General features: G+C 42.3%; 1 protein-coding gene across 1 annotated transcript in view; it reads right to left on the reverse strand.

The window, feature by feature from the left end:
- The window catches only part of PDE3B (phosphodiesterase 3B), a 235,263-nt gene that overhangs the window by 74,275 nt on the left and 147,945 nt on the right, over positions 1-13,043 (reverse strand). Inside the window, exons 3-4 of the mRNA XM_084630738.1 lie at positions 8,457-8,699; positions 1,727-1,869 (exon numbers count right to left, since the gene is read on the reverse strand). Of these exons, the coding sequence (XP_084486864.1) occupies positions 1,727-1,869; positions 8,457-8,699 (386 nt within the window). The remainder of the gene's footprint in view (positions 1-1,726; positions 1,870-8,456; positions 8,700-13,043) is intronic.

Genomic DNA, 13,043 nt, shown 5'->3' on the forward strand with positions numbered 1-13,043 from the left:
GGTGGGATAGATTGTTGGCAAAAATAGGGCTCTGGAAAGATGGCACTGTGGGGAGTGGTATACTGCTCTCATCCCACAGGTCAAAATGATTGCTTATATGATCCAGGATCCCTAGAAGAGCTGGCAGCTGCAGAGAAGGGTGGAGGCAGAGGATGCCTTTTGTAACACCTACTCCTCTTTTTGGACAGGTCCTTGGAACATGGCAAGAAGGGCTGAAACCCCTGGGAATGCTGTGGGCAGAACTGCTTTCTTTTCACCATGGGTGTATAGCTCCCCGAGACTTAAGGGTCACCCTTGAATCCTTACAGCTGTGGAGTTTGTCATACTTTTCCTGGAAAACAGCAAGGGGTCCTCAAATGGGAGGCCCCGAATTGTTTGTTGCACCTTTGGGGGGAGGCCTGATGCCTACAGCCAAGATGAATGCTGCATTGTGATGGCAAAAGGCATAGCTCAATCCACAGAGTCTACCACATCCAGGCTTGCCTGCAATGCCATTCTAGCAACTAGTTTGCCTTCCTCCATAAAAGCAGGGCACTCCAGCTTTGCATCATCAGGAAGTTTGTCTTTGAACTTCAGGATATTATCCCACAGGCTGAAATTGTAATGACCCAGCAGAGGTTGCTAGTTCATAATCCTGAGCTGTAAACCTCTTGTGGAATAGTTTCCTGATAAACAGATCTAGTTTTCCTCCTTCCTTTCCCTTTGGAGCAGAGACCTGGTATCCTTGCCTCTCTTTTTGTTGGTGACTGCAACTACCAGAGAGCCTGGAGGAGGGTTGTTGTAAAAGTGTGTTAATCCCTGTGAAATGACAATCTCTCTTCTCCACCCTTTTCAGCAATAGGGGGAAGAGAAGAAAGAATCTGCTATAACATCCTGACAGGCTCCAGGATAGCCTCATTAATAAGAAGAGCTACCCTAGACGGGACCTACCAAGGGTAAAATGTCCACAAACCTGTGTGATCTTTCTTGTATCTGGCTGGATATCTAGAGCTACAGCCATGTTTCTCAACAAGTCTTGCTGAGCTCTAAAGTCATCAGAAGGGAAAGAGACAGATTAGGCTGTTGCTGCCTCATCAGGTGACTAAGAAAAAGAGGCTAAAAGTTGCTGAGGACATACCTCCTCCAATTCTTCTATCGGGGATTCCTGGGCATGCAGCTCCACCTACACAGTATTGATCCCAGTACCGGGAGAAGGAAGATGGTGACCTTACTTCAAATGTTCCCAGTACTTTGTTGATGTAGAAGTGTGAGAAGGGAGCAGAGAGGTTCTGGAATATGGAGGGAAGCCCCAATGGGCCCAGAAAGGCCACTGGTATGAAAGTGAGACCCAGCTCTGTGTTGGCCACTGGCTCTTAGAATGCTGAAGCTGGTACCAAGACAGGCAGGCAACTTCCATCGGGCTACTGGATATGTTCAGCTCAGGACACAAAGGAGCCAACTTCCGAGTCCAGTGAAGAGTCTGTTCCTCTGACCACTGGGGAGCTGAACCCCCCCTCTCCAGACTTCAAACCTCTCTCGCTGGCGATAGAGTTGCTCCTACTTCCCCCCTTGTAACCTTTAACCCATTGGTTAGAGCTACCAAGATTAGGGAGTGCTGGGTTCAGTCCCTTACTCTGCCTGATGTGGAAGAGGTACATAATATAAATATATAAATGTATATAGATATATAAATGTAGGTTATTTTACAATGGTAAACTAAATGTAAATGTACCAATCGGAGGTTTACCTTGAAGTATTGCATTCTTGATGAGGTCTCTTGCCATTATTGCGTTCCCACCTAGAAGATGACTGTTCAATAGGTGGCAGGCCAGAAGCTCCTGAACTTCGTCTCAGCTGTGGCGTTGGTAAACTATTCCTGCTATTTAATCCCTGTTGAATAATTTCACAACAGTTAAAATTTCTCTTATTGAAAGAAGATAGTTTTATGATTTATTATTTCTTCAGGTAGTGTATGAAATTATTTGTATAGCTAATCACGTTCAAAGAAGTAGGCAGTAGTATCCTGTGTTAGAAACATACTGATCTCAAAAATTTGAAAAAGGCTTATTTAGGAATATTCTATTCGAGAGAAAGATCAATTTTATTTTTCATCTTCTCTTCACCCCATAATAATAATTAAAAAAAAAAGATATTTGTCCTTGGGAATTCATCTGTTCCAGCTATTATTCCTCACATGAAGTCAAGTAATTTAGAGCTGGAAGAGATCTATTATCCAGACTATCTTTTTGCAAATATAGGATTGCTCCTTACAGTACATTTTCTAATATTCTTCTCCTAGGTAAAGCACCTATGTGACTTCTGAACCGAAGTCCCATTTTCAAAAGTAAAATAGGTTTCTAAGGGTATGTCTACACTGCAATGTAAACCCAGAGTTAATGGGATTCAAGTCAGCTGACCCTGGGTTACAGAACCCAGAGCTTGAGAGTCTCCACTGATTGTTAACCCTATGTTACGAATTTTCTAACCTGTTAGGACCTGGGTCTCTGGCATCCACACTGCAGCGTACAGACCTGAGTCAAACCAGCCATATACCAGACTCTTTAGCACACTTCCAAAATATGTCCACTGTAGCCCTTTGACCATGGTGCACTGTGGGAAAACTTTATTTCCCACGCTGCACATTAGAGGAAATTGGAACAGTCCACCAACCCATCTTGCTGAGTAGTCATTTTGGTCTGTACACTCCCAGCTACTAGAACCAGCAACATGAAACAAGCACCTTTTCAATAACTTCTCTTGCTTGCATTGTCACTCCTGTGTTAGGAAATGGGCAGAGCTTCTGCAAGGTGCTGGTGAGCATTTCAGCAGTGTTTTCTGACCCACCAAAAGCACCTCACAGAGCTTATGATGGAGCAGGAGGAAGAGGACCCTACCATGGCAGACTTAAACTGACTGATGCTGCTCATGACACTGTGTATAGCCGCCGATGCTCCCAATGTAGACCGGTGCTTCTGGTGCAGGGCCGCAAGCACAGAATGGTGGGACCACATTGTCATGCAGACCTGGGATGATTATCAGTGCGTCCATAACTTTCACATGAAGAAAGCTATGTTTCTGGAGCCTTGTGAGCAGCTTGCCCCAACCCTCCAGCATCAAGACACATGCATGAGGGAACCCTTACCAGTCAATACGCGGGTTGCTATAACAGAATAACAGAAACTGTTATTCTGGGGGACCCTGCATACCCCCTTTTGCCTCGGCTTATGAAATCATACCTAATTTAAGAGTCCCTTGCAAGAGACGGTTTAATTACACTCTACAAAATTGTAGAATGGTTATTGAATGTGCTTTTGACAGATTGAAATCCTGTTGGAGAGTTCTACAGACACATTTGGATGCCAGTGAAATCAAGGCTGTCTGCGTTAGTGTGGCTTGCTGTGCTCTTCACAATCTTTGTGATCTCAGGGGCGAGCCACTTCCCCCTGAATGGAGCCATGACAGCGAAGAGCTGCTGAATGAGTTCATTAAGCCAGAAAGTGCACCTACCAAAGCTGGAGCTGGATATGCCCGGGCAACACAAATCAGGGATGCTTTGTGCTCCCACATTATGGTCCCAGTGGAAGAGGGAGTAGTATCTTTATGAATTTGCTTGTGAGGATGGGGTTCAGTGCTTGGGGAAGGGTGGGGCTTGATTGCCAGGCACTGCACTTATGAACGGCATGACCACTTATGAAATGGGGGGTAATGGATGATTCACAGTATGGATTCATATAAGGAAGTGACTGAAGTGTGGACTGATGTATCTAACTTTACGTAGGAATACTGTTTGCTTACTAATTCCTAATAGTCCCTGATCATGTGTTTATCTTAATTATTTTAAATACACATTGTATGATGTGATACAGTGATAATAATAAATGTTCTTGACATAAATAGCTTTATTTATAAACATGTATTATAAAAGTACAAAATTCACCCATTACCAGGCAGGGCAGTTGCCATTACCACACCAAAACACCAGTAACAACAGAACCTTTTAAAAAATGAGCAAGAACAAGTGCAAACAGTAAAACCATGATCAAGACGTAAACCCCCTACCATCGCATGTCCCCAGCCCTCTATTCTCCTTTCTTTTCTTATCCCATTTATTCTGTGCTTGGTGCCAGGAGAAGGGGCTGCAGGCATCCAAAGGGGAGAGGGTTAACTCAGAGGACTGCATGGGGCAAAGTTGCCCTGCCCAGCAACTCATGGGGCCCAACTGCACGGGCCACTGGCCACGGAGTTTTACAGATTGTTTCTGGACTGCATCCCAAGGTACCGTGCAGGGATGCAGGCCACGGTGTGGATGATGCGACTCGGGCCACAGTGTGGATGATGCAGCAGGAGCCAATATTCTTGCAGCCATTCTTGAAATCAGCTGCTCAACTCTGCTGAACTCTCTGTCCTTCTCCCTTAGCCTGCACCAATGCTGAAACCCTATCCTCAAGGTGTGCAGCCAGCTTCAGCCTTTCCTTTTGCCTCTCAGCATGCCTTTTCTCTAGCTGTAAGTCTCTCTCTTTTTGGTACTGGACCTGCTTGTTGGCCCTGTCCAGAAGTTCAATCATAAGTTCACCACAGAAACTCTTCCTCTTGGAACAGTCTGTGAAGGTATATTGGGCCAGGCTTGTACTATACTGTGGGTGAACTGTGCAGGTAGTGCAGCTAATAGAGGTTGAGAGGCCTGGAACAGGACAAGACACAGAGGGATATTGTTTCAAATAGCTCAGTGCAGGAGCACAGAAAAAAATCTTTGTGGAATTTCAAGGACATAAATGTTACTTTTCCAAACTAAACTTCAATATATCGTGAGAGGAATGTTTCTGTCCACAGAAGCTCCCTGGACAAAGCCTGGATAATCACAGTGAAAAGTTAAAAATTCAAAGCTTTTTTTGTTTGTTTTTAAATTGCAGAACTACTTGGGCTAGGGGAGGGAGGGCTGTCTGTGTCCTTGTGACAAAAGCTTTTTCTGTCATTTCAGGCCTTCCACATTTTGGAGGATGTACAGTTCTTGTGCTGGCTGACTGGCGAAGGGAGATGTTATTCCGACCTGCTGGTGGGAAAACGTCAGGGTTTTCCTCCGAAGTATTCAAGCATATATAGTGACTGACCAGCACATCTATGAGTGGACTGGCCTGATCAGCTACCAAGGTGGCGCTGGTAAATACACCCTTTCCTGAAATGTCACTATCTATCTGGAGTTCGTGCTTCAGGAAAAGTTTGCATCTATCAACACCTGGGATTGGGTTGGAATTTTTGAGGGATTCAACAGAATGCTGCATTAGCTTCCACATGGCTTAGCTGATTATGACTACATACAAAAACATTTAATTCCATGGCCACCCCCATTTAAACCCTCTCCCCCAAGCAAATTTCTGGATGCACTTTCAAACCCCAGGCAAATTTGGGACAAATGCTTTTGCCACCTACAAGCTCTATGTGGTGGGGAGGGGGGTGGGGGGTAGGGAGAGTCAAGCCACGGCGATACATTCTGCCATTAGGGGGTAAATGCTGCTAGCTGGGGCTTCTAATAAATTGTGCATTGGTTCATAGAATGGAAATCTCTCCCATTCCCATATTAATAAACATTATAATGGACCCACAAACTTACCAGGCTCCAGGGCGGTTTCTGTCCCACCTGTGTCTCCTGCAGGCTCCGCAGTGGCCTGTTTTTCAAGAGGGCATCAAACAGCTCCTCTGAGTACAACTCCAGGATGTGCTGCAGAGACTCCTGTGGGACTGGTTTCAGTAAGAGTCACTTCATTAGCATCGCTGCTGGCTCCCATCACTCCCCATGCTGTACTCTGGGGCCGGTGGGATGCCATCCTGGCTGACCAGGTCATCTTGCATCACTGATGGCTCTGTGCTTGGCACCCTGTTAAACTCCTCACAAAATGGATACTATGTCGGTGAGTTGCCTGAGGTGAAGCTCTGGTCCCTGGTTTTTCTGCACTCACTCTTGAGATGCTTCATCTGCTCCCTACACTTGTCACCAGTCCCGTATATTTGCAGTGCTGTCAGTTTCTTCACTATTTGCTGGTATGCACGATCATTCCTGAAATTCTTACTAAAATCCATTGTTTTGCTTGCCTGGCACCAGAGATTTACCAAAATCTGGATGTGCTCCCATGACAATGAAGCAGTGCACTTTGCAGAAAGCTTATTCTATTCAGTCTCCATTGCAAACACTGAAGGTTCTCTGATGGTGTTTGCAGCTCAGTGGTCAGAAGGCAATGCAAGGGTTAATGCTGACTCACTGAGCTGCTGCATTACAGCAATGGGGATTGCTTCTGCTTTCACTGGAGTCAACTGGAGATTCTTGGGACAGAGAGAACAAAGGAAGTTGGCCCGTTGGATTGTTGGATACTTTTTGGTAGACCCTCAGAATATGAGTCGGTGTGGAGGGCTGTCTCTACATTGCAAAGTAATAGGGCTCAAACTCTGGGTCCCAGCTTGACTCAGGCTCAGACCCTCCATAATTGCAGAGTCCTAGGACCCTAGGTCTGAGCCCAAGTCTGAGAGATTTGTGTGTAGATGGAAGGGGGGATTTGGATTCAAGCCCAAGTCTGAGCCCAGGCATACATTGCAGTGCAGACATACCTTAAGTGCCTAAGTCAGTTTGCAAAATGGGACTTAGGACCCTAAGTAACTTAAGCTCTCTTGAAATTTTTACCTCCCATCTAATTTCATAATGTTGGCAATGAGGCTTCTACCATTTCCCTTAGGAGACTAAGGATCAGCCTACAGACCTCATTTTCATTAATCTTTCCAAATATTCCATCTACATTTTCCTTGCCTTAGTTTTACCCCATTAAACCTAACTGAACAGAGAGGGAGGGTTCACATTAAATTCTTCTCCCGCCTTGATGTGTTAATACCATTAAAATATTTGTAGACCAGTGACATCTTGGAATGAGCAGAGAAACAGTTGCTAACTGCACCTTACTGGCTAAAATCACATCCTCAATATATGCAACAGCAACCTAAACAGCATACTATGCTGAAAGAATAGTAAATCCAGGAAAAGAAATGGGAACTGCTAAACTTGGATGGCTTGTATCTTCACCTGCAAAAAAAGATAATGTCCTATACATGTTCCAGTTTGAAAAAGAAACTGTATTATTTATTTGCATTATAGCAAATAATGTAATGGCAGGTGCTCCCTTGTGCTAGGCATTATACAAGCAAATAAAAAAAGTCAGTCTCTGCCCCAGAGAGAGTATTACTAGCTTTGTTTTTTGAAAATACAATACACACAGAGTACAAAAATAAACTGCATTTCTTTCATAGCGATCATGATTTGGAGTATTGCACATTTTACTACGCTACCAGGTAGTAATTCAACATAATTCTATCTAGAATTGATCGTTGCTTCAACACGAAGAGAACATGAACCTTTGACAGCTAGGAAAATGAAAGGTGTCCCTGTTGTACTATACAAGTAAATGTGGGATTTTGCAAAATACCTACTGTGACAGGGTCAGGCCAGATGGCTACAGGAGAGTGACAGAAGGCAGATATATTAGCCCCAGGTTAAGTAGGTCCCTTTTCCCTGGGTAAGGTAACACGGAAGGTTCCAGAACAATCAGGAACCTTCTGGAGACAATTAAGGCAGACAGGCTCATTAGAACACCTGCAGCCAATCAAGAAGCTGCTAGAATCAATTAAGGCAGGCTAATCAGGGCACCTGGGTTTAAAAAGGACCTCGCTTCAGTTTGTGGCGTGCGTGTGAGGAGCTGGGAGCAAGAGGCACTAGGAGCTGAGAGTGAGAAGACTGGAGAACTGAGAAGCACAAGCATTATTAGACACCAGGAGGAAGGCCCTATGGTGAGGATAAAGAAGGTGTTGGGAGGAGGCCATGGGGAAGTAGCCCAGGGAATTATAGCTGTCGTACAGCTTTTCCAGGAGGCACTCTTGACAGCTGCATTCCACAGGGCCCTGGGCTGGAACCCGGAGTAGAGGGCGGGCCCGGGTTCCCCCCAAACCTCCCAACTCCTGGTCAGACACAGGAGGCGTCAACCTGGACTGTGGGTTCAGAAAAATGGCCAAGCTGAGGGCTGCCATGAAGCTCCACGGCAAGCAAATCTGCCAATAAGGGCAAGACCCACCAAGGTAGAGGAGGAACTTTGTCACACTACAAAAAACACAAAGGCTAAGGTTTTTAAAAAATAGGAATCTAAAGTTAGTCTCCTATCTCCATATTTAGACACCTGTCTGAGTTTCGTAGTGCTAAGCATGCAACTCCTTCCACTGAGCTCAGCTGTAGTTTGTGGCTACGCAGCACTTTTAATAATCAAACAGCTGACTAAATACGGGTTTAGGAGATTACCTTTAGGCTCTTATCTTTTAAAATCTTGGCCTAAACCCAAGATGGAAGAAGCTACCATCCACACAGAAGTATTCTTTGCAAAAGTATTCTCTTTGATACATTGCTCAAAATGTCAACACACACTTTAATTACAATTATACAATCGTTTGACCTTGTGCAGCTTTCGATCTCCTTTTTCAGCTGTGTCCTCCATTTCAGGGCATGGGTAAAAGCCAGGAAATGGTGTGAACGGGTTAGCCTTTGGCCTGCATGAGCCAGAGAAAGCACCCATCAAACTATTAATGCTTCGAAGGGAAGAAATCACATGTGGGGGAAGGGATGGATCGATCAAGAGGTCTGATACCACGTTGCGAGCCTCATTTAGTACTGAAAGATCAACTCCACTTCCAGCATTCTAAAATAGAGAGAAATATTGTAAATCACTAATTTAATTATACACTTGGTATATAAAATATTAACAAAATAGCTATATCTTTCATAATTCACATTAAAACAGGAGGGAATCAATCGTATGAACATTTCTCTTTAATGTATAAAAAAAGCACCCATACAACATCATAGCTTTCATAACAGTATATTTTCAGAGAAAGAAGTTAACTGTGAATCAGTCAAAATCAGGCCCATATAAATATTGCATAGTGTTCTCTAAACTTACCTGAGTCAATACAAACAACTCTTCCAGGAACTAATTATATCAACATATTCTTATGTGAAAAATCTCTTTAAATCATTACAAAGCAATTTAGATTTCAGGATTTGTAAACATTTAGTCCTTCCTTGGTCAAGGAAAGATGAAGGGGGGCTACCTCACCAAATTCAGCCATACCATCAGGGTGTATTTTGGAACTGAACAAGAACTGTCAGTTTTGCTTTCATTCTATTTTTAACATTAAAGATCAGGCATCATTTCTTCCCTTAAATAAGCATGTACATAATGACCAATATTGTTTTACATAAAAACTGAAGGGAGACTATATCCTAAGAATTTTCAATCCGACTTTTAATTTTTTTTTCAGTTGGCATAATTTAATTTTTATAGCAGTGCATTTACCAGTGAATAGCAAGCTGCCAAAAAGAAGGTTAAGATCATATGATATTTTTACAGTTGTAAGTTTATTTCATTAATAAAGTTGATAAAGTTAATAAAAATCAATTAATTTTTGTGTAATGGGCAAAAATGGAGACCCTAGCAAGACCACGATAAAATGAAATTATATTCCACCTTTAATTCAGGTTTTGGGCCTACAGATGGTGTGACAGGGTCGGGCCAGATGGCTACAGGAGAGTGACAGAAAGCAGATATATTAGCCCCAGGTTAAGTAGGTCCCTTTTCCCTGGGTAAGGTAACACGGAAGGTTCCAGAACAATCAGGAACCTTCTGGAGACAATTAAGGCAGACAGGCTCATTAGAATACCTGCAGCCAATCAAGAAGCTGCTAGAATCAATTAAGGCAGGCCAATCAGGGCACCTGGGTTTAAAAAGGACCTCACTTCAGTTTGTGGTATGCGTGCGAGGAGCTGGGAGCAAGAGGCACTAGGAACTGAGAGTGAAAAGGCTGGAGAACTGAGGAGTACAAGCATTATCGAACACCAGGAGGAAGGTCCTATGGTGAGGATAAAGAAGGTGTTGGGAGGAGGCCATGGGGAAGTAGCCCAGGGAATTGTAGCTGTCGCACAGCTGTTCCAGGAGGCACTCTATACAGCTGCATTCCACAGGGCCCTGGGCTGGAACTCTGAGTAGAGGGTGGGCCCAGTTTCCCCCCAAACCTCCCAACCCCTGATCAGACACAGGAGGAGTTGACGAGGGGAGCAAATCCGCCAATAAGTGCAAGACCCACCAAGGCAGAGGAGGAACTTTGTCACAGTGGGTAATGTATAAATTTCCTTAATTTTTCAGTACTTTTATTTGATTGCTAGTCTGCCCAATCTCTCAAAATTGTATTTCAGTTTCATTTCAAGGCATAAAACAAAGAAGTATTTGATGCTGCATCTTATCTACAAACATTATAAACATTCACTGTAATATTTATACATGATATTTACCTTATCTGACTCCTATAAATGATGCTAAAAAGTAGACTTTTTTTATTGTGTGCACTGTAGTATTGCCTAAAGGCCTCAACTAGGTCAAGGCCAGATTGTGGTAGACACAGTAGAAACATGCTGGTAAATGAAAGTCTGTGCCCCAAAGAGGTATGTTTCTGCATTTAAGGTTCAGAAGTCCAAAAATGATTCGTGCTTCTCAAATTAATTCTGAAGCAGCAATAACTAATAGCAGTGTATACTTTTGGTGTCTTCTACCCCCTCTATTATTGCTTTTCAAAGTTTACACCACAGATGTACAAACAGTATGAACTATCATACATAGCATCACAAGCAAATTTTATTTTAAAAAGAAGTCAGCTGGGATGTTCTCAACTAGTGGACCTTAATCACAAAACTTATCACTCTCCAGTAAGTTCTACTTTCTGCACACTTAGCCTCTATCAACCTAGGACATAAGATATAATTACTATTTATTACTATTTGTATTTCAGAAGCACTCAGCATCCACAATGAGACCCTTTGAGTGTGCAGACTCAGAGATGAAGAATCAGCGAAGTAAGGCAATTTATAAAAAGGTCTATATAGAACTAAGAAGTGAGTGAACAGTGGCTAATGTCTTAAAATATGAAGTAATTCATATGTTTAGAACAAACAAAAGTGAATACATAGTCTTAATCTGTGACATTATTAAAAGATACTGTTCATCTACTATTTAAAAAAAAATATTCAAAGCATAAAAAAGACAGGTAGGGCTACAAGATTCATTTCCAGCACTGGCAGATTGTCCTGTTAGGAAACCAATAAGGAATTGAATTTGTTTACTCTGGAAATAATGTACTGAAAGGTGACTCAAATTTCATATGAAGGCCACAAAATGCTTTCATAATTAATTTGGTTTTATTACAGGATAATAGTAATTAGTAAATGGATGGACATGAACTAACATTCAGAAAGGAGAAGCTTTAACTTCATATTAGAAAGCTTTCTCTTTTTAAAAAAATTTGGGGTATGGAATCAGAAGTCAAAGAAAGCAAATGAGGCTACAAGCAACAAGAAATTTAGAACTGGAATTGATTCGTTGAAATACCTGAACTGAGTAACAGAACAGAAGAACAAAGAAAAGAAAAACAAGTAGTGAGAAAGTATCTGCAAAAATTCAAAGGACAAGGAATTCTGAGGTGACATTTAATATCTTTTCTTATTTTTCCTCTTCCAAAAAAGAATAGCCTTTCCCATCCCCACTGCTTAAAAAATCAAAATCAAATAAAAAAAAGTTTTCATAATTATCACTGTAAATATTTGTGTGGTTTCTGACTGTGGCCTTGTGATGGAAAGTTAGTATGCCCTGGTATTTAGCTAAGGTGAGGTTTTCTAAAAAATATAGTTTAAGCATAAATCACTTTGCGCACTTTTGTATAGTAGTATAGCTTATTCAGTAAAACCTATACAATAACTAATAGTTCAGAACAAAAATTAGCACTCCACTTAGTGAGTGGCACACTAGCAGGCGCGATAAATTTATGCCCCAGCTTTAAATGTTCCTATAGACAAGCCCTAAGAAGTTGTATTGGTATGTTCCTAGTACCAGTCACTTCTGAGGTGAAAGCATGGTGGTTTTAAAATAAGGCCTTCAAAGCAGAAGAATTAAGCAGAGGAAAACGGATAACCATGTGGCGGAAAAACCTTGCATAGCAATATATGAACTTGGAATAAGAGGAACTTCCTAAATATAGTCCAGTGAATTGGATATACTGCGCCAAAAAAGATACACTTACCTGTAATTCTGTTTCCTATGACATATTTGACAGGATTACCACTCTTGGGTTTCATCTTGCTAGCATAAAACAGAGTAGATCTCCTTGGTCCTAAATGAAGCAGTGGAGAGCCTATATCTACTAGGTGCTTTTCTCTTGAGGAAAAGTGATCAGGGACAGAATTTAAAGCGATGTCGCTTGAGAAATTTCCCTAATCCTCAGAGCTGTTGGCAACAAATCAGCCAGTTTTATGGGCCCTCTTTCTAGAAGGGCTTTGATAATACTCTGGCAGGAACACAGGTGTTGCAGAAAGAGGAGCAGGAATAAATTGAGATTGAGGAGAGAGGAATGGAGTATTGCAGACCTTGGAGCTAGTACATTGCCAATGGCTCTAATCTAAAGAGAGGAACCTTTTAGATAGGACAGCAGCGATGGTGGTTGAATGAATACTGGTAGGAGCTAAAGTAGCTGAATGTGAGTGTGTTCCACAAGAAATGAACATGAGGAAGTTAGAAATTATCAAAACAAAGCCTAAAGAGCGACACAAACCAGACTTCAGTAAAATATGCTGGCAATGTGGACCTGTGTGATTGTACAGCATATGGAAAGTCTTATCAAATGAACAGTAGTTAAAAACCATTTGGCTAAACTATAAAAGTGGAGACACCAATTAACTAGTAAAAAGGGAAAAGAAAATTGCCTGTACATGAGCAGGATATGATCAGTTTATTCCTAGAAATGGTGATCTAGGCCTGATCAAGCAGAACAAATCCCAGGATAATGTCTGGGTGCTGGAACTAATGGTAGGGGGACTTTCTGTAAAGTTCAAAGTAGAAACAGGACTAGAGGCCAATGTTTGCCTATGAGACCATGCTCAATGTTCTTATACATCAGGGGGGCTAAACCATGGCTTGAGAGACACATGCAGCTCTTTTGCA

Source organism: Lepidochelys olivacea (genome assembly GCF_965140295.1).
Source record: "Lepidochelys olivacea isolate rLepOli2 genome assembly, chromosome: 6".
NCBI lineage: Eukaryota > Metazoa > Chordata > Testudines > Cheloniidae > Lepidochelys > Lepidochelys olivacea.